The following is a 21,017-nucleotide window of genomic DNA, read 5'->3' on the forward strand; positions in this document are numbered from 1 at the left end:
GCCGAAATCGCACGGGCATTGTTTCTGTTTATCCCAGTCTAATCGGTTGCCCATTCAGGAGCCAAAGTTATTTTCATTATGACTAGGGTTCAGTGGTCTTTTTCTGATTTAAAAAAAAAAGGCTGGAGATCAACTTATTTGTTAGAAAGAGGTTTTCCTATAAGGAATTTGATGCATGAATGAATGCCCGTGCGATTTCGGCCGCTGGCTCCCTCTGCCTGGATGAATGCACGGCCCCCGCCGGCAGTGAATGAATGCCCGTGCGATTTCGGCACTCAAGGCGTGACGTCACGTCATTCATCCAGGCAGAGGGAGCCGGAGGCTGCTTTCGCCACCGGCTCCCTCTGCCTGGATGAATGCACGCCCACCCGGCCGCCTTGAGCGCCGAAATCGAGAGGAGAGGAGAAGGGAGAAGGGACTATCGTAGCAGGCCCGAGCCTTGCTACTTTTTCGGTTTTGTTTTTTTTTTTGCTTCGGGAGGAGGAGACAGGACTAGGGCTGCACCAGAGACCGGACGGGGCCAGAGCAGGTGAGCGGGGGCTGGGGGAAAGTTTGCCGAGCATCGGGGAACATAACTGTCCACTTCCTGGTACCTGCCATTTCAAATGTCATTTGAAATGGCAGGTACCAGCGTGGCCGTGAAGCGTTAGGCCCGCAAACCCAGGATACTGTATAGGCGCTCTATACAGTAAAATGGGTTGCGCGGGCCTAACGCATGCCTAAGGCTTCGCAGCCGCAGCATGCATTTGCATGCAATTTGAAGAGAGTATCGAGCGGTAGGTGAAGAGAACTGTGCGTGCAGGGAACGAGGGTGCGCCTGACACTGCCGCACTGTTTCTACCGCGGCCTTCGAGTATCGATCTGTTAAAAAGTTAGGCACACAAAGGCTATGAATATTGACCTCATAGTATGACATACTGATTCTGTTGAGATTTACAGTGCTTTTGTCTGCATTTTAACCAACCATACATGAATATTTTTTGGCAATCAAGTGATTATCTTTTAGAGATGTGAATCGGAACTGAAATCCGAACCGATTCTGGTTCCGATTCACTTTATTACTGCTATTATTTTTTTATGCTTCTGGAAGCTTCTTTTGCATTTTACCTTCCCTGGTGACATCACATGTTCACCAGCACAATTCCAGCTCCTTGCATAGCTGTTCTGAAATATGATTGATAATTTCATGGCCTCAAGCCATTACCAGATTTGTCAACCTCACAATTTTTCAAACAAGATATACAGGATAGGTTGATCCAATCAAATGGAAGAGAAACAGAAAAGACTTCTCAAGTAACTAACTCTCTATACTGCTGTGTCTCATCTCAGATTTCAGGTGATAACTATTACAGCAGGAGGGAGGGGGGTTGGTTGTAGCCTGGATCCCTCTGCATCCAAAAACCACAACTGCTGCCAGCTATTTATCAATTTGATAATGTTTAATAAATAGTAGGCACTGACTTTCAGATAAGTAACTTGCAGATGTAACTGGCCCTTGGGGGAGGGGGCCACTTCCCACTTCTGCAAAGTGTAGGATTACCGATGCAAGATAGGGAAAAGGAAACACTTGCTGAGTCCTATAGAATGGGGACAGGAAACTTCTGCAAGACCATTGGGAGGGTTTCACAGTTAAACAGAAACACAAAAAGAATTCAGTCCACACAGATGTCTGTTCCAAAATAAAAGAAACTTTTACTGAAAATATGTCCAAGTCCAATAGTTCTATCACACAAAACAAATTAAGTACTCAATCCAAAAACAATGTAGAGTGCAGAAAACCAGCTTACAAATGTTCAGAAGGAAAATCTCAAACACTTCCACAGGCACAGTTCTTATGTTGCCTAAGACTCTTTGATCTTAAGGGCCTCACAATTTCTCTCAAAGCTCTTGCAGGCTAATGCGATATGGATGGGTAGAAAATCGGGGCTCAGTGTTGAGCGACTGCTTTCCTAAGGTGCGCTCAGCCACCTCTCTTGGGCACGTGATCCAATATTTAAATGAGGAGTCATGCTAAAAAGGAGGCACTAGGGAAAATTGTGTGTCTCTAGTGCCTCCTCGGCATTGGGTGCCCAGGAGAGGTGGCTGTCAGTGCAGGTTAGGAAAATAGACGCTCAATACAAGTTTCTGTTTTCTCCCGCTACTGGCACAATATACATGCACAAGGCACATAGCCTGGACTGTGTATCTTGTGCATGTATATTGGACACCCAGAATTTTTTTTTTCCAAGACTTTTTTTTTTTTTTTTTACCTGGATCTGCTTTATGTGGTTCCTTGTACTTAGTATCCCGATGATATTAAGAGGAGGAATCACAGAAAGCAGGATATTTTTGTTTTTTCCAATGATCCCTTGAGCATGACATACCTTTACGCCAGCTGTGGGCTGACATAAAATTTGCCGCATTGCAATTGGCGCATTGGCCACGCAGGAAATTTTTTGAATCGCAGGGATTAGCTAATAGCCTCATGTACATGTACTTTACATGTGATGAGCGCTATTAGCTTTGCAGTGGTTTGGACACGCATTTTGAATGGGCTAATCCCCATATTGCATCGGGGATTATGGACGCACGTCCGAAATATGTCCAATCGCATGTAAAGCTGTGCACTTGACGTAGTGCACTATGTTGCATCGGCCTGTTGATTAGGTAACCTCAGGAAGAAAGAAAACAGAGTCCATCTTGAATTCTCTCAGATTATTTACACTTGCAGACCTGGCCCAAGACAACTCTTTCCCACTTTGTGCAATTGAAAGCCTCCCACTCTAGCACTGGAACACCAAGGTAGGCACCAACATGATCCCACCTGGCTTCCAGCAACAACTTTTCTCAGCTGCTTCCACTTCCTACATTAACTCCAACAGCAACACACTCCTTCATCAACTACTTTGCAGAAACTCCAGCCCCAATCCAAACTCTTTCCTGTGCCTTGTGAGGGGGAGGGAATTTTTATAGACTCTTACTGACTGGAGGAGAAGAATCATGTATTTTTCATCCAAAAATACATCCATCCTCTGAACATCTTATGAACCTTCCAATGTTGGAAGATTCTCACTGATACAGATCACACACAATTTACCTATAGTAGGGCCAGATATCCATCACAGAGACTGCTACTTTTTCCATCTGAAAGGAAGCCATATCCCAGGTAGAATGAGAAATAAGAACATAAGGTTTATCCCAGGACAAGCAGGATGATAGTCCTCACATATGGGTGACGTCACTGGACGGAGCCCTGTTACGGAAATCTTTCTGTCAATGTTACTAGAAACTTTTGACTGGCACACTGAGCCCACTGAGCATGCCCAGCATGCCATGATCCCTTGAGCCACAGGGGTCTTCCCTCAGTCTTCTTTTTTCCGCGCTGCAGTTAGCCTCGCAGTGAAGGAGCCCTGTGTGATTGTTTTACATACTAATTTTCCTCAGGGAAAAAGTTTAAATATTTTCAAATTTCATCCCCTTCATAGGGGTCTCCCTTTCTCCACTGATCGGTGAGCACTCATTTTTTTCTCCGGTTGACACCATCTCACACTTTTTTCTAGTCAGAAGGCCGTCGACGGCTGTCCGGCCTTCAAAATGGCAACGGGTTCTAAAAAATGCCCGAATTGCCCTCGCACCATATCTATCACCGACCTGCATGTCAAGTGTGTTCTCTGTGTGGGCAAGAAACATAATGTATCTACATGTCCACAATGTGCCAAAATGACGGCAAAAGGCAGACGGGCCTGTCTAGAGAAGATGGAACATTTCTTCCAAATTCAATTAATACCATCGATGTCAAAATCAGCACAGTCGTTTCCGGCTGGAGTGGCCAAAAAGTTAGTTCTCAAAACAAAACGTCATCCTGATGGAAGCAGTGACCGACCATCTCCGACTCCATCTCGGTCATCGATAAAATCAACATCGGTGCTGGAGAAAAAAAGCACCAAGCATCGTGAAAGACATCGCCACCGCCATCGAAGGACTTTGACCCCCAATGTCGGATCGATTCCCGGAACGCCCTTGATACCCATCGAGCCATCACCGAAAAGGTCTCGAATGGAAGAGCCATCGATATCCTCAATGCCTCTCACTCCAAGGTGATCCCCACTGATACTGGTGCCGGGTACCGTGCCACCACTGGGATCTGTGGAAGGGCCGGTTCCGCCATCTCTGCCACCCCTATAGCTGCTCTGACTTCACCAGCTATACGGGAGGAACTGGACAGGTTTATCCGCCAGGCAGTAAAAGACGCTCTACGAGACTTGCAACCATTGATGCCGATGCCGGCACCGATACCGATACCATCACCGGCACCAATGCCTACACCGATGCCGACACTGACCTCTCCCTATTTGCACCGATACTCATTAAGCTCGATGCCCTCATCGGTGCCCTCCCGATGCAACCATTGCCATCGGGAACGAAGACTCCGATTCCCAATCCCAGGGAAGACAATGCCTCGGGGACTCACCGATGTCTGAGCCAATACCAGGACCATCGGGGATTTTGCATCCGAGGTTCCCTATTTCTCCATCGATTCCATCACTTCCACCATTAATGCTGCCGCTGAAAACCATCGATGCCTTCGATGCCACTTTTCATTCCTCACTCCACTCCTCCACGGCGTCCCTTATCAGATACCTGGGATGAGGGAAACACCGATTCTTCATTGGTGGATATATTATCGGACCCATCCCCACCGGAAGAGAGGGGAAAGTCACCACTGGAGACCTCTCATTTTCAAATTTTGTAAAAGAGATGGCTGATACAGTTCCTTTCCAGCTGGTGGCAGAAGAGGACACGAGGCAGAAAACCCTAGAGGTTTTACAATTTGTAGATCCTCCTAAGGAAGTTCTTGCAATACCTGTGCATGAAGTCCTCGTTGATCTTCAGCATAGACTATGGGAGCACCCTTGTTAAATACCACCAGTGAACAAGCAGACTGATGGCACATACCTGATTCAACATATCCCAGGTTTCCAAAAACCTCAACTCCCCCACCAGTCTGTAGTGGTGGAGTCCACCCAAAAGAAGTCAAAGAGAATCTGCCCACACTCATCTACGTCTCCTGGCAAGGAACAAAAATTCCTAGATACTCTGGGCCAGAAAATGTTCCAAGGTTCCATTCTTGTCTACAGACCTGCGTCCTATCAGCCATATATGACTCAATACCAGCACAATTTATGGAAGCAAATACAGGAATTGACTGAGTCACTACCTCAACAACACCAGGATTCCTTTAACAACATTATTTTTAAGGGTCTAGAGGAAGGCAAACACGAAGCACGTGCAGCTTATGACAACTTTGAAACATCGTCTAGAATGGCTGCAACTGGGATTAGTGCCCGCAGATGGGCCTGACTAAAGGCTTCTGACCTCAGGCCTGAGATTCAAGAAAAGCTGGCAGATCTGCCTTGAACTGGTGACAACCTTTTTGGGGAAAAAGTACAAGATGCTGTGGCGCAGCTAAAGGAGCATTCTGAAACTTTGTGCCAACTATCCGCTGTTCCAGCAGAGACGCCCTCTTCTGCACGTCAAACAGCCAGGAAAGACACCAGGAAACCCTATTACAGACCACGGAGATACTATCCTCCAGCACCCCATGGTAGGGCATCAAGACCATCCCCAGAAAACCAAGGGCACCTAGGCCTCAGCCTCCTTCTCAGACAGGCCCATCATCGGGATTTGGAAACTTGCCATAGGACAGCAGCCACTCCACTAACCCGATCCTGGATCTACCAGTGGGAGGTTGGGTCTCCTCCTTTCTACCCAATTGGTCAAACATCACAATAGATCAATGGGTACTATCCATTATAACACAAGGTTACCATCTGGATTTTCTTACAGTACCCAATCACTCTCCACCAAGTTCGCTTTGGGTACACAAAGACCATTCCACTATTCTACAAACAGAATTATCCACCCTCCTGAGAGCCAGGGCCGTAGAACCAGTTCCCTGGCCTCAGCAGGGCAGAGGATTCTACTCCTGCTATTTTCTCATTCCAAAGAAAACAGGAGGCCTATGTCCCATTTTAGACCTCCGAAAACTCAACAGATTTTTACGGAAAGAGAAATTCAGCGTGGGATCCTTAGGCACTATGCTTCCCCTTCATCAAGCAGGAAATTGGCTCTGTTCTCTGGATCTTCAAGATGCTTATGCTCACATTCCAATATTCCCTCCTCATCACAAATTCCTGTGCTTCCTGGTGAGTCATCAACACTTTCAATACCGGGTTCTGCCATTCTTGACAGGAAGTTTGAACTACATTCCGACTATTATTGGTAGCCTCAATTGCGACAAGACCTCAAGCACTAGGTGAAATCTTGTTCAACCTGTTCCGCAAATTAGACACCCAGAGCCCGACTCTGGGGTCTACTACAACCGTTTCCTACTCCCAAGGCACTGTGGACCCACCTTGTCATGGATTTCATCACCAATCTCCCGCTTCAGACGACAACTCTACCATCTGGGTGACTGTGGACTGGTTTTTTTAAATGGCTCACTTCATTCCCCTTCTAGTGCTACCATCTGCTCCTGAACTAGTTTCTCTGTTTATTCAGCGTGGCTTTCGGTTACACGGCCTACCTACCCATATTCTATCTGATCATGGGGTGCAGTTTACTGCGTGATATTGGTGGGCCTTATGCAGCAAATTTGGGATCACCTTGACCTTTTCTTCTGCATGTTACCCACAGACAAATGGACAAACTGAATGGATTAATCAATCTCTCAAAGCCTTTTTACGGTCTTACATCAGCCAAAGCAGGATAACTGGTCCTCCCTCCTTCCCTGGGTGGAGGCCTGCCATAGTAACTACATCAATAAATCTACCGGGTCATCCCCCTTCTTCTTAGTATATGGACGCCACTCCCAGATTCCGGTACCATTGACCACCACCATGCAATGCCCAGCTGCTGAGATCAAGGGGCAGGAATTACTAGACCTCTGGTGCTCAACCCATTAGCTCTTGACACCATCCGCAATCCATTCCAAAATACAGGGCGGTTAAGAAACATCAACCAACCCCTCAGTTTCAACCTGGAGACTTTGTCTGGCTGAGCATTCGCAACTTGAAGCTTCGCATGCCATCCCTCAAGTTTGCTTCTTGCAATATCGGACACTTCCCTGTGATCCATCCTCTAGACCAGGTAGCCTATAAGCTTAAATTACTGCTTTCTCTACATATTCATAATATGGTTCACGTATCTCTGCTGAAACCTGCAGTACCTTTGTGGCCTTCCAAACCACACCTCGGCCGCAGGAGATCCCAGTAGAACAAGAGACACAGGCCAAACACGTCAACCAAGGACTCCTAGAGTGCAGCCAGCTCACCAAGCTGGTCCTGCAGCTGGAGTTTGACTCCTATCCAGAGAGCAGCAATCACCGCCCCCCCCCCCCCCCCCAACCCACATTCCAACTCACCATTGGGAGGCTGCCTCTGCCACTTCGCAGCCAATTGGCACCCAATTACCACCGACCAATGGATACTGTCCATCATAACCCACAGTTACTGCCTAAATTTTTCAACTGTGCCCCCAGACTCCTCGCCCATTCCGATGTGGAGCCTGGATGATCACACAGTACTTCTCAAGTCAGAGCTCTCAGACCTTCTATGTGCCAGAGCCATAGAACCAGTTCCCTGGACTCAGCGGGGAAGAGGGTTCTACTGTTATTGTCTAATTCCAAAAAAAGACCGGCAGCCTCTGACCTATCCTAGATCTTCGGCCTTAAACAAGTTCCTCCACAAAGAACGATTCAGAATGGTGTCCTTGGCACCATGCTCCTGCTCCTACAACAGGGGGATTGGCTCTGCTCTCTGGATCTACAGGATGCTTACGCCCATATTGCAATCTTTCCTCCTCATCGCAAATACCTGCGATTTGTAGTGGGATACGGGCATTATCAGTTCAAAGTACTTCCATTCGGCCTTGCCTCGGTGCGCCGAGTGTTTACCAAATGCCTGGCAGTCATTGCAGCACAGTTACACCGCAAAGGCGTCCATGTCTTTCCATATCTGGATGATTGGCTTCTCAAAAGCCCGTCCAGAGAAGGAGTCCTCCACTTCCTCTGCCTCACCATACAACTTCTCCAGTTGTATGGTGAGGTAAATTACCCAAATTCCCACTTGACTCTGTCTCATCAACTGTCCTTTATTGGAGCAGACCTGGATACCACTGTGACCAATGCGTTCCTCCCCAATGAACGCACAACCTCGCTGTCCAACCTGGCCAGCTCAATTCACTGCCGGCAAACAGCCTCGGCTCGCTGGCTACTCATGTTGCTAGGTCATATGGCATCAACGGTCCACATCACCCCAATGGCCTGCCTAGCCATGAGAGTCACACAATGGACCCTGAGATCTCAGTGGAACCAAGCCACTCAGCCACTCTCAATGGTTGTCCGAATAACCAACCAGCTTCATTTATCCCTTGCCTGGTGGATGCAAAACGCCAACTTGCGCAAAGGTCTCCCCTTCCAGCCACCAGCTGCTCAGGTGTCCTTGACCACAGACGCCTCCAACCTAGGTTGGGGAGCCCATGTCGATGGCCTGCAAACCCAAGGAGTTTGGACCAAAGCCGAAGCAGCCTTCCAGATCAATTTCCTGGAGCTCCAGGCGATACAGAATGCCCTTTATGCATTCTAGGACTGCCTATCCAACAAGGTCATCTTGATTCAAACAGCCAAGTAGAAATGTGGTACCTGAACAAACAGGGGAGGGGGCATGGGCTCTTACCTGCTCTGCCAAGAGGCGGTGCAGATTTGGGCCTGGACCCTGTCGCATTCCATATTATTGCAAGCCACTTATCTGGCAGGCATACAGAATGCAGTCGCAGACCGCCTCAGCTGGACATTCCAGCCCTACGGGTGGTCTCTGGATCCCTCTGTTGCGAACAGAATCTTCCACCAGTGGGGTCAACCGGACATCAACCTCTTTGTGTCCAAGCAGAACCGCAAAGTGGAACAGTTCTTCTCCCTACACAGGGACCGAAGAGCACCAACCGTGGATGCCTTCGCCTACCCCTGGAATACAGGCCTGCTATATGCGTATCCTCGGATTCCGCTAATAAGCGAGACTCTTGTGAAAGTACAACAGGACTGAGGCTCAATGATACTCATAGCCCTGTATTGACCACGCCAAGTCTGGTTTCCCATTCTTCGCGACCTCTCTGTCCAGGAACCCATTCACCTGGGCACGGCGCCCAACCTCATTACACAGAATCACGGCAAGTTGTGCCACCTGAACCCTGCAGACCCTATCTCTGACAGCCTGAATGTTGAAAGGTTGATACTACAACCCCTCAACCTTTCTACTGACGTCTCGCAAGTCCTAGTAGCTTCACAAAAGCCTTCTTACATGGAAGTCTTATCGTTCTAAGTGGAAGAGATTCTCTTTGTTGTGCACGCAGAAAGGCTTTGATTCCTTTCTTGCCCCACGCCAAAACTCCTAGACTACCTGTAGTACCTCTCGGAATCTGGCCTCCAGACTTCTTCCATCCAAGTACAACTGAGTGCCATCTCTGCTTACCATCGAGTTATAGGAGATGCCCCAATATCTGCTCAACCCCTTGTGATGTGCTTTATGAGAGGCTTACTACAGCTTAAGCCTCCACTACGTCCACCAGTTGTGGCCTGGGCCTCAACGTAGTGCTAGTACGGCTCATATGTCCTCCGTTTGAGCCCCTGCACTCCTGTGAACTCAGACACCTCACTTGGAAAATCATTTTCGTAGTGATGATTACATCCACTCACAGGGTCAGTGAGCTGCAGGCTCTGGTAACCTACCCACCCTACACAAGGTTTCTAGATGACTGGGTAGCACTGCGCACTCACTTAAATCAGTCCATCATGTTGCCCACTTTCTTTCCAAGACCTCACACTCACCCAGGTGAGCGGGCTCTGCATACCTTGGACTGTAAGTGACCTCGCCTTTTACTTGGACTGCACCGCAGCCTACAGGCAGTCCACCCAACTCTTAGTCTCCTTTGACAAAAAGAGACTTGGAGTTGCAGTGGGCAAGCAAACCCTCTCCAATTGGTTGGCAGACTGTATTACATTCTGCTACTAACAAGCAGGCCTTCCACTTGAGGGATGAGTGAAAGTGCACTCAGTCATGGCCATGGCAACGTCGGTAGCACACTTCCATTCAGTACCTATTGCTGTCATCTGCAGGGCCGCAACGTGGAGCCCTCTCCACACTTTCGCAGTCCATTACTGTCTGGACAAAGCTGGTTGGCAAGACAGCGTCTTTGGCCAGTCTGTCCTACGGAATTTGTTTCCAGTGTAAGAACCCAACTCTTCCTACCTAGGGCCCACTGTGAATTTCTGGCTGCCCCTTTGTTGCCAGCAGCACCCTGGTTGTTATGCCTGTTGCACATTTTTGGGTGCTGGTTGGCCCGCTATGTTCTCTAAGGCAGCCTGTAGCTTGCTATTCACCCTTCTGTGAGGACTACCATCCTGCTTGTCCTGGGAGAAAGCAGAGTTGCTTACCTGTAACAGGTGTTCTCCCAGGAAAGCAGGATGTTAGTCCTCACGAAACCTGCTTGCCACCCCGCGGAGTTGGGTTCGATTATGTTTTCTTATTTTATTTTTCACTCGTGCTTTTTTGCTGTAAAACGAAGCTGAAGGGGATCCCATGTGGCCACAGGGTTAATGGCATGCTGGGCATGCTCAGTATGCCAGTCAAAGTTCTAGAAACTTTGACAAATGTTTTCTGTGACAGGGCTCCATCTGATGATGTCACCCATCTATGAGGATTGACATCCTGCTGTCCTGGGAGAACATCTGTTACAGGTAAGTAACTCTGCTTACTCCATGAAATTAACAGCCAGCGGATTCAAAACAGATTGTAAAAAGTACTTTTTCCATTCATCGCACTATCAAGCTATGGAATCTGTTTCCAGTGATGTGATCAAGGCAACTAGCATAATAGGGTTTAAAAGAGATTTGGACAAGTTCCTGGAGGAAAACTCCATAACACATTATTAGCTAGGTCAGGGGTGGGCAATTCCAGTCCTCGAGGGCCACAAACCTGTCGAGGTTTTAGGATATCCTAATGAATATGCATGACAGAGATTTGCATACAACTGAGGCAGAGTGCATGTAAATCTCTCTCATGCATATTCATTACGGATATCCTGAAAACCAGACTGGTTTGTGGCCCTTGAGGACCGGAGGTGCCCACCCCTGAGCTAGGTAGACTAAAGAAAGCTAGTGAAATCCATGGGAATGAGTAAGAGGAACTAGATCTGCTTTATGGGATCTGCCAGGTACTTATGACCTGGACTGGCCATTCTCTGAGACAAAATGCTATGCTTGATGGATCTTGTTCTGACCCAGCATGGCAATTCTTGTATTTTATATTCTTAAGTAGGCCTTTCACTCAGCAGAGTAAAACTTATAGCAGGTCAGCATGTTTAATAGTTTAACAGAGAAGAGGCTGGTAACTACAGACCAGTTAGCCTCACCTCGGTGGTGGGAAAAGTAATGGAGTCACTGTTGAAAGAGAGAATAGTGAACTATCTACAGTCGGGAGAATTACTGGACCAGAGGCAGCATGGATTCACCAGGGAAGATCCTGTCAGACAAATCTGATTGACTTATTTGACTGGGTAACCAAGGAATTGGATCAAGGAAGAGTGCTTGATGTCACCTACTTGGATTTCAGCAAAGCTTTTGATACGGTCCCACACAGGAGACTGGTAAATAAAATGAGAAGCTTAGGAGTGAGTGCCGAGGTGGTGGCCTGGATTACAAACTGGTTGACGGACAGAAGGCAATGTGTGATGGTAAATGGAACTCTCTCTGAGAAGAGAGTGGTTTTAAGCGGTGTACCGCAAGGATCGGTGTTGGGACCGGTCCTGTTCAATATCTTTGTGAGCGACATTGTCTGAGGGGGGATATGATAGAGGTCTTTAAGATCATGAGAGGTCTTGAACGAGTAGTTGTGACTCGGTTATATACACTTTCGAATAATAGAAGGACTAGAGGGCATTCCATGAAGTTAGCAAGTAGCACATTTAAGACTAATCAGAGAAAATTCTTTTTCACTCAATGCACAATAAAGCTCTGGAATTTGTTGCCAGAGGATATGGTTAGTGCAGTTAGTGTAGCTGGGTTCAAAAAAGGTTTGGATAAGTTCTTGGAGGAGAAGTCCATTAATGGCTATTAATCAATTTTACTTAGGGAATAGCCACTGCTATTAATTGCATCAGTAGCATGGGTTCTTCTTAGTGTTTGGGTAATTGCCAGGTTCTTGTGGCCTGGTTTTTGCCTCTGTTGGAAACAGGATGCTGGGCTTGATGGGCCCTTGGTCTGACCCAGCATGGCAATTTCTTATGGGATAGAAGGTAAGGTTTGTCTTTTTGCAGATGACACTAAGATCTGCAACAGAGTGGACACGCCGGAAGGAGTGGAGAGAATGAGACGGGATTTAAGGAAGCTGGAAGAGTGGTTGAAGATATGGCAGCTGAGATTCAATGCCAAGAAGTGCAGAGTCATGCATATGGGGAGTGGAAATCCGAATGAACTGTATTCGATGGGGAGAGAAGGGCTGATGTGCACGGAGCAGGAGAGAGACCTTGGGGTGATAGTGTCTAATGATCTGAAGTCGGCGAAACAATGTAACAAGGCGATAGCTAAAGCCAGATGAATGCTGGGCTGCATAGAGAGAGGAATATCAAGTAAGAAAAGGGAAGTGATTATCCCCTTGTACAGGTACTTGGTGAGGCCTCACCTGGAGTACTGTGTTCAGTTCTGGAAACCGTATCTCCAAAGAGACAGAGACAAGATGGAGGTGGTCCAGAGAAGGGTGACCAAAAAGGTGGATGGTCTTCATCGAGGAGAGATTGAAGAATCTAAATATGTACACCCTGCAGGAAAGGAGGAGCAGAGGTGATATGATACAGACTTTCAAATACTTGAAAGGTTTTAATGATCCAAAGACAACGACAAACCTTTTCCGTTGGGAAAAAAATCAGCAGAACCAGGGGTCATGATTTGAAGCTCCAGGGAGGAAGACTCAGAACCAATGTCAGGAAGTATTTCTTCATGGAGAGGGTGGTAGATGCCTGGAACGCCCTTCCGGAGGAAGTGGTGAAGACCAAAACTGTGAAGGATTTCAAAGGGGCATGGGATAAACACTGTGGATCCATAAAGTCTAGAGGATGTGAATGAAGAGAAGAGGCATGGAGGGTGGCTTGCGGGAATGACGGCTACTACCTGGAGATTAATATCCTTATTCAATAAACATACACATGGTTAATGCGACACCAACATTGCTCTATGTTTCACGGCAAGAGGAAATGTGGAAAAAAGGATTTGCATCCACAAAAAAGCAGGGGAGTAACTTGCTTGGTATGGTGGTTACTACCCCAAACCAAATAAGCCTGATACTTCACTTTCAATGCATATCCAGTATAGCTCTCTGCTTCAACGGCAGGGGGAATGAAGAAAAGATTTATAATCAGACAACAACCAACAAGGACTGAATTTCATAGTCTGGGTAAACAAACACATTGCTCGTTATGGTGGTTATTACCCAGAATCAATTAAGCCTGATACTTCACTTGGAATACATATCCAACACAGCTCACTGCTTCATTGGCAGGGGGGAATGAAGAAAAGAGGATTTATATCCAGACTACCAACAAGGACTGAATTGCACAGGCTGGGTAAACAAGCGTGGGAGTAGCTTGCTTATTACTGCGGTTATTACCCCTAAACAATTAGCTAGATACTTCACTTAGATGCAGCACCAGCTATCTATATCGATGGCGGGGGTGAAAGGGAAATAGAACCAAAAAGTTACTTATAAGGGCCAAGAGTAACAGCTAAGTATGAAAAAAATAAATGTGACAGCTTGCTGGGCAGACTGGATGGGCCGTTTGGTGTTCTTCTGCCGTTATTTCTATGTTTCTATGTTTAATAACATACCAAAATGCATAAAACAGAAAGTACATAGACCTAAGGCAATATTTAAAGCATAAATCATTTAAGAAAAGTACTAAATGTATGGGTTCTCTTCAGCTGGCACAGTTCAGTTCAATGCCACATTAGAAAAGGTAACATAGATGAAACAACTCTGAGCTGTTCCATCCATGGAAACAGTTTTACCTTTGTTTTGTGCACAGTTAAAATTGTAACTGTTTGGGCCCCTCATATCCAAAAGAAACAAAGAAATGACGGCAGAAAAGGTCCAAGCGGTCCATCCAGTCTGCCCAGCAAGCTTAAGGTAGTATCTGCTGTGCCGTGCTGGTCGCTGCCATGCTTAGCAGTTTCCCAGACCATAAAAGTCAGGGCCCTTGTTGGTTCTTCCCCATTACCTCTTGCCGTTGAAGCAGAGAGCAGTGTTGGAGCTGCATCAAAAGTATCAGGCTTTTTGGTTAAGGGTTAGCAGCAGCCGCATCAGCAAGTTACCCCCATGCTTATTTGTTTCCCCAGACTATAAAAGTCAAGGTTCTTGTTGATTGCTGTCTGGATCCAATTCCCCTTTTCCTCTTTTCCGCCTGCTATTGAAGCAGAGAGCAGTGATGGAGTTGCATCAACAGTAGGAAGGCTTATTGATTAAGGGTAGTAACCGCCACTCCAACAAGTTACTTCCATGCACGCTTTTCTTCATTTCCATTCTCTAGCCTTTACGGATCCACAGTGTTTATCCTATCTTAAATCAACTCCTCTTGTTATACTTTTAATCCATTATAATGAGTTCAAATGTTTAGTGATGTCAATATTACTATGAATAACTCAGAATGTTTCTGTTACAATGCCCCCTAAACCACCCCCACCTTCTGAAACCCACCCTGATTCAAAGTGCCCCTCGACAGTGGTACATATATAGAGTAGGGATGTGAATCGTGTGATCGATCGTCTTAACGATCGATTTTGGCTGGGGGGGAGGGAAATCTGATCGTCATGGTTTTTTTTGTTAAAAAATCGTAAATCAGGGGAGGGCGGGAAAACCGGCACACCAAAACAACCCTAAAACCCACCCCGACCCTTTAAAACAAATCCCCCACCCTCCCGAACCCCCCCAAAATGTTTCAAATTACCTGGGGTCCAGTGGGGGGGTCCCGGCGCGATCCCCCACTCTCGGGCCACGGCTGCGTTAATAGAAATGGCGCCGGTGGCCGTTTGCCCTTACCATATGACAGGGCAAAGGTAGCGCTGGTGCCATTTTGGTTCCTGTCACTCAACGTCACGAGTGCAGGAGATCGCTCCCGGACCCCCACTGGACCCCCAGGGACTTTTGGCCAGCTTGGGGGGGCCTCCTGACCCCCTCAAGACTTGACAAAAGTCCAGCGGGGGTCCGGGAGCGACCTCCTGCACTCGGGCCGTATTGCCAATATTCAAAATGGCGCCGGCGCTACCTTTATTTATTTATTTATTTATTTATTTATTTATAACTTTTCTATACCGAAGTTCAAATAACAGAGTTAATTATCACTCCGGTTTACATTGCAACCATAAAAACGGTTTACATTGTAACCATAAAAACAACCCTCCCCCTTTGCCCTCCCCCGATTTACGATTTTTTGACGATAAATCGGGGGAATTGCTATTGTATCGCGGCTCTAACGATATTTGACGATTTAAAATATATTTGACGATTTAAAATATATCTGACGATTGTTTTAAATCGTCAAAAAACGATTCACATCCCTAATATAGAGTATCAGAATGACTCTATATTGAGTCTCTCTCTCTCTCTCTCACTCTCTCCCTCCCTCCCACCCAATTATGCTGTGTTACGACCCTCATTTCCATTAACTCTACCCAAACTCCTCCCATGCAAAATGATCCTGTTAGGCATCTAATTTAGGAGCTCAGCTTCTTTTGAAAATCTGCCCTGCTGTGTACAGTGTTGGAGACCACACTATTAAAAGGATATCCAGAGTGTGACTACTAAAATGGTCAGTGGTTTTCGTTCTAAAGCATATGGCAACAGACTTCAATATCTAAACTTTAGAGGAAAGGTGGGATAGGGGAGATATGATAGACATTTAAATATTTCGAAGGTTTCCTTGCACAGGAGGTAGGCCTCTTCAACAGAAAGAAGGCTGTAGAACAGGAATGGGCAACACCGGTCCTGGATTGGCACAAATAGGTCTGATTATCAGGATAATTACAATGAATTTGCATGAGGTGTATTTGCACGCAGTGCCTCCATTATATGCAAATATATTCATGCATATTCATTGTGGATATATTGAAAACCTGGCCTATTTGCGGTATTCCAGGACTGGTGTTGCCTACCCCTGCTCTAGAATGAGGACTTATGGGATGAGTGTAAAAGGAAGTAAACTCAGGAGTAATCTAAGGAAATATTTGTTAGTTAATGGAACAGCCTCCCTGTGGAGGTGGTAGAGACCAGGATAATATCTGAATTCAAGAAAGCATGGGATAAGCACAAAAGTTCTGAGGGAGTGGTAGTAATTGTAGACTTGAACAGTTGGTGTGGATGTGCAGGCTAAATAGGCCATATGGTCTTTTTTTTGCCATCAAGCTTCTATGTTTCCTTGTAAACTTGTGTTGGGAGGGAGAGAGATGATGATGATGGTAAATGTGCGAGTGGGTTTGGAGTAGAGATATGACTTGTGGTGATGTTTTTTTGTATCTGATCTGGTTTTATTGTGATCTGCTCTGGGTTCTATAAAATAGGGTGGACAATCAAGTGTAACAAATAAATAACATAGTAAAAGGTAGGGATGTGCAGACAAAAAGTTTATGTTCATAAGTCCATAAGTCGAAAAGGGGGGTCAATTTCGGTCAATATGGACATATGGAGAATTCCATAAGTTGAGTCTATGTCCATACGTGCACCGGTTCCCTAAATAAAAATTTAAACCCCTCACCCTCCTTAATCCCCCCCCAAGACTTACCAAAATTCCCTGGTGGTCCAGCGGGGAGTCAGGAAGCCATTCCTCTATTCCTTTGCGAGGAGCACGTGACGGCCGCGTCACGTCGGAGTGACGCGGCCATCACGTGGTCCACCGCGGTTCCGCTCCCGGACCCCTCGTTGGACACAAACGGAACTTTTGGCCAGCTTGGGGGGGCCTCCTGACCTCCCCAAGCTGGCCAAAAGTTCCATTTGTGTCCAACGAGGGGTCCAGGAGTGGAACCGCGGTGGACCACGTGACGGCCGCGTCACTCCGACGTGACGCGGACGTCACGTGCTCCTCGCAAAGGAATAGAGGAATGGCTTCCTGACTCCCCGCTGGACCACCAGGGAGTTTTGGTAAGTCTTGGGGGGGATTAAGGAGGGTGAGGGGTTTAAATTTTTATTTAGGATCAACGATCGCGATTTCCAACGTATTCAACATAGCTATGTTGAATAAGTTGGAAATCCGATCGTTTTCGCCTCATCACTTTTTTAAGTTAAAAAAAAAAAAAAAAGTAGCGTTTTACATATAAGTTCAAAACGAATGCACACCCCTAGTAAAAGGCCAAAATGACCCATCCAGTTTGCTCAGTTGAGATTCATCCACTTAGGATAGGTGTGCCTACAAATCTGAAACACCAACTCCTTCTCCCACCGTTTTATACCTGACCTCTCAACACCCTCCACATTCATCCCAAGTATTCCCAAAATTCAGCACACTGATGGCTTCCACCACGTCTGCTAGTAGGCCAGCTCAGGCACTGCTATCAGTGGCACAGCTACCATTTAGCAAACTTGGCAAAGAGCCCAGGACTGCCAGCTAGGGGGGCTACGTGCGAGAGAGGCCACTTACCACTGTCCAGAATGGCTGAAAACAAGAGAGACAGCATGGGGCAGTCAGCAGACTCCAACCTGCTGGCAACCCAAAGAAGTGAGGCCTGGCGCAGGGCCATTGGCAGACTCCAACCTGCCAGTGGCCTGAAGAAGAAATGAAGCTTAATGCAGGGCTATCGGTGAACCCCAATGCACCAGCAGCCCAAAGAAGACAGGCCCTGTATGGGGTTTTGAATGGACCCCAACCCACTGCCAGCCTGAAGAAGACGAGCCTGGCATGGGTTCATCAGCAGACCTCAATCTGAGAATTCAGATTTAGATCCTGAATTCTCAGAAGATAGTAGGAACGTCTCTCCTGAAGGCAAAGTGTCTATAGAGGAGGGACTTAAAAGCCAGGGCTCTTTTCTTGTCTTCCTTGGACTCTTGGAACAGAGCTCTTTATTAATTCTGGATTTGCTATGAAGCCCGAGATGAGCCAGGCTGTGAGTATGAAGTGTAAAACCACATACACACAGCCTATAGTGCTGTGGCCTTCTCCATATGAAACCAAGAATTCCTGGGAACCTTTGGTGCCAAATGAGGGTTCTATTTTGAAATACTCTGTCTCTAGGAATACAATTGTTCACACCACCTGCAACTGAAGCATTCTTTGAAGCTCCTGAACCATTCTCTGTATTCTTGGCACCTAACATTCTGCTGAGTTATAAGGTCCTGTCTACCATCCTGAAGATCTTGTGGTGGCTGATGGTGTATGCTGTCCTATGCAGGGAGTAACCTGACCTGTTTCAAGGCAAAGTGGAAATGATAATTGTCCCTGTGACCTTTTATTTGGATATAGATGCAATCTTGGCTTCCTTTATTGTTCTTATACTTGGAGGTAGATCTTAAAAACATACGCGCGCACGTACTTTTGTTTGCGCCACCGCCGTGCGTATCTTATAAAATCCGGGGTCAGCGCGCGCAAGGCTGCGCAAAATCGGCAGCCTGCGCGCGCCGAGCCGCGCAGCCTGCCTCCGTTCCCTCCGAGGCCACTCCGAAATCGGAGCGGCCTCAGAGGGAACTTTCCTTCCGCGTTTCCCCCACCTTCCCCTCCCTTCCCCTATCTACCCCACCCCTAAGCCCTACCTAAAATCCCCCCCCCCCCACCTTTGTTGGGCAAGTTACGCCTGCTTGAAGCAAGCGTAACTTGCGCGCGCCGCCTCGGCATCCCCCGGCACAGGCCGCAGTGCCGGGGGACTCGGGACCGCCCTCCCGGCCCGCCCCCAAACCGTCGCCATGCTCCTGGACCCGCCCCCTGATCCCGGACATGCCCCCCGGACACGCCCCTCCTGCCCCTTTTACGAAGCCCCGGGACTTACGCACGTCCGGGGGTTTTGCACGCGCCGGCGGCCTATGCAAAATAGGCGTGCCGGCGCGCAGGGCTTTTAAAATCTACCCCTTGGTATGGGAGATCTTTCAACTAAGAAAACAGTACTTTCAGGGCCTCAGAAGAGACCAGAGACTTGCAGACATAAGAACTTGCAGTATGGGAAAAAAGATGGATAACATTTCAGCCTGGCTAGGGAAATCCTTTTCTCAAGAAACACACTTCAATAGAGAAACTCCCATAGCCCACAGAATGGAGAATTTCCATAAGGGAAAGTCTAAGATGGCAGCTGCAATGGTAGAGAAGCTGGCTGAAGGCTTCTTATTCTGAGTTGTTCTTCTGTGGAGCACCTCTTGACTTTGCTGCCTAGGAAGCCCTCCCAGCCAAAACAAATGACTTCCTGTAGTGCAGGACAAAATCAACTGCTTTAATTACTGCAGAGCAAGGCTCAGTAACAACAGAAATAAAATATGTGCTCCAGTACAAACACATGGAAAGGTAATTTCTCTCCAGCATCAAACCAATAGACTAGTGCTAAGGAGAAAGTTATTTCATCAGAGATGTAGAAAGACAGGAAAAACTTCAAAATCTCAAAGGTTACTGGCCTCACTTTATCTGTTGGCATTGTACTTATCTGGTCCAGTCTGGGCTGAGACACAGCAGAATGAACACATACTGCTCATTTTTTTATTTAAAGATAACTTGCTGTAAACTTCATATTCAGTTTAAAAACATTTCATTGTACACCCGTACGAGCTGCAAAATGCAAATATTTTTGCTTTTGATTAGTTTTTATTTCTACGATGTACTTTATTGCAGTGTTTTATATAAACTGGGGCAGATTTTCAAAGCCCTACGCGCGCCGGGCCTATTTTCAAAAGGCCTGGTGGCGTGCGTAAAGCCCCGGGATGTGCGTATGTCCTGGGGCTTGAAAAAAGGGGGTGGGGTGTGGGCGGGGCAGGGCGGGCGGGTTGGGTGTGGGCGGGGCAGGGCGGGGGCGTGGCCAGAGGCCTCTCCACTGCTGCTGGGCTGGGGGATTGCGCGCAATAGTTCAGGCATAACTTCTGAAATAAAGGTACCGGGGGGGGGGGGGTTTCGGGCTGGGGTGCGGGACAGGTAGGGGAAGGTGGGGGGAGGGAATGAGGAAAGCCAACTGGTCTTCCCGAGGGCTCGGCGTGCGCAAGGTGCACTAGTGTGCCGACCCCTGATTTTATAACATGCGCGCAGCTGCACACACATGTTATAAAATTGGGTGTACATTTGTGCGCGCCGGGTAGTGCGCACAAATGTGCCCCACTCACTTAGGTTTTAAAATCCGGCCCACTATACTTTGAAAATTAAAAATGTCTTCCAAAAATCAACAAATCTTGTATGATTATCAATTTACAAGAATAGTGCTATTTCAGTTTATATTACAGGGGGAAAATATGGGCTAGTGATTAGAACATTAAACTACAAATCATGAAATCTTGCAGGATACAAGTTCTAAACCCTCTCCTCCTCTAATCACTGCTACTCTGGTAGCAAATCCATTATATCTTTTATATGAAATCATAGTTAGCTTATAACTAAGAAGAAAAGGAAAGATAAAGTCATTAAAGTAGGATGTTGGGGAGGGAAATCATAGTAACAAGATTGAACAAGATTCAGAAAACATTTTGAATAGGCTTGATTACATTTTATATTTCTTAAGGTTATGACAGTGATGTTGCAAGAGAAAAAAATATTGATTATACAACTAAGATCTACGCAGTCAGTATCAGAGAAATGGAAGGCACAAAACCACACCAGCAGCTCAAGGAGGTTTCAGTGGAAGAAAGGTACATAACATACTGCTTTCCTGTATTTACATAGTCTTTTGACAAATGTTTTCTTATAAACAACATTTAAATGAGATTGTTCTGTACATATACTTTACTTGAAAATATCTAGGTCATTTTTCTTTTGTGGACAGGACCTTA

General features: G+C 46.8%; 1 protein-coding gene across 1 annotated transcript in view; it reads left to right on the forward strand.

Annotated features, from left to right (window-relative positions):
- Positions 1-21,017, forward strand: part of EML6 (EMAP like 6) — an 815,949-nt gene that overhangs the window by 558,980 nt on the left and 235,952 nt on the right. The window contains exon 27 of the mRNA XM_029593447.1: positions 20,750-20,876. Within this exon, the coding sequence (XP_029449307.1) occupies positions 20,750-20,876 (127 nt within the window). The remainder of the gene's footprint in view (positions 1-20,749; positions 20,877-21,017) is intronic.

The sequence above is a fragment of the Rhinatrema bivittatum genome, chromosome 3 (assembly GCF_901001135.1).
Source record: "Rhinatrema bivittatum chromosome 3, aRhiBiv1.1, whole genome shotgun sequence".
NCBI lineage: Eukaryota > Metazoa > Chordata > Amphibia > Gymnophiona > Rhinatrematidae > Rhinatrema > Rhinatrema bivittatum.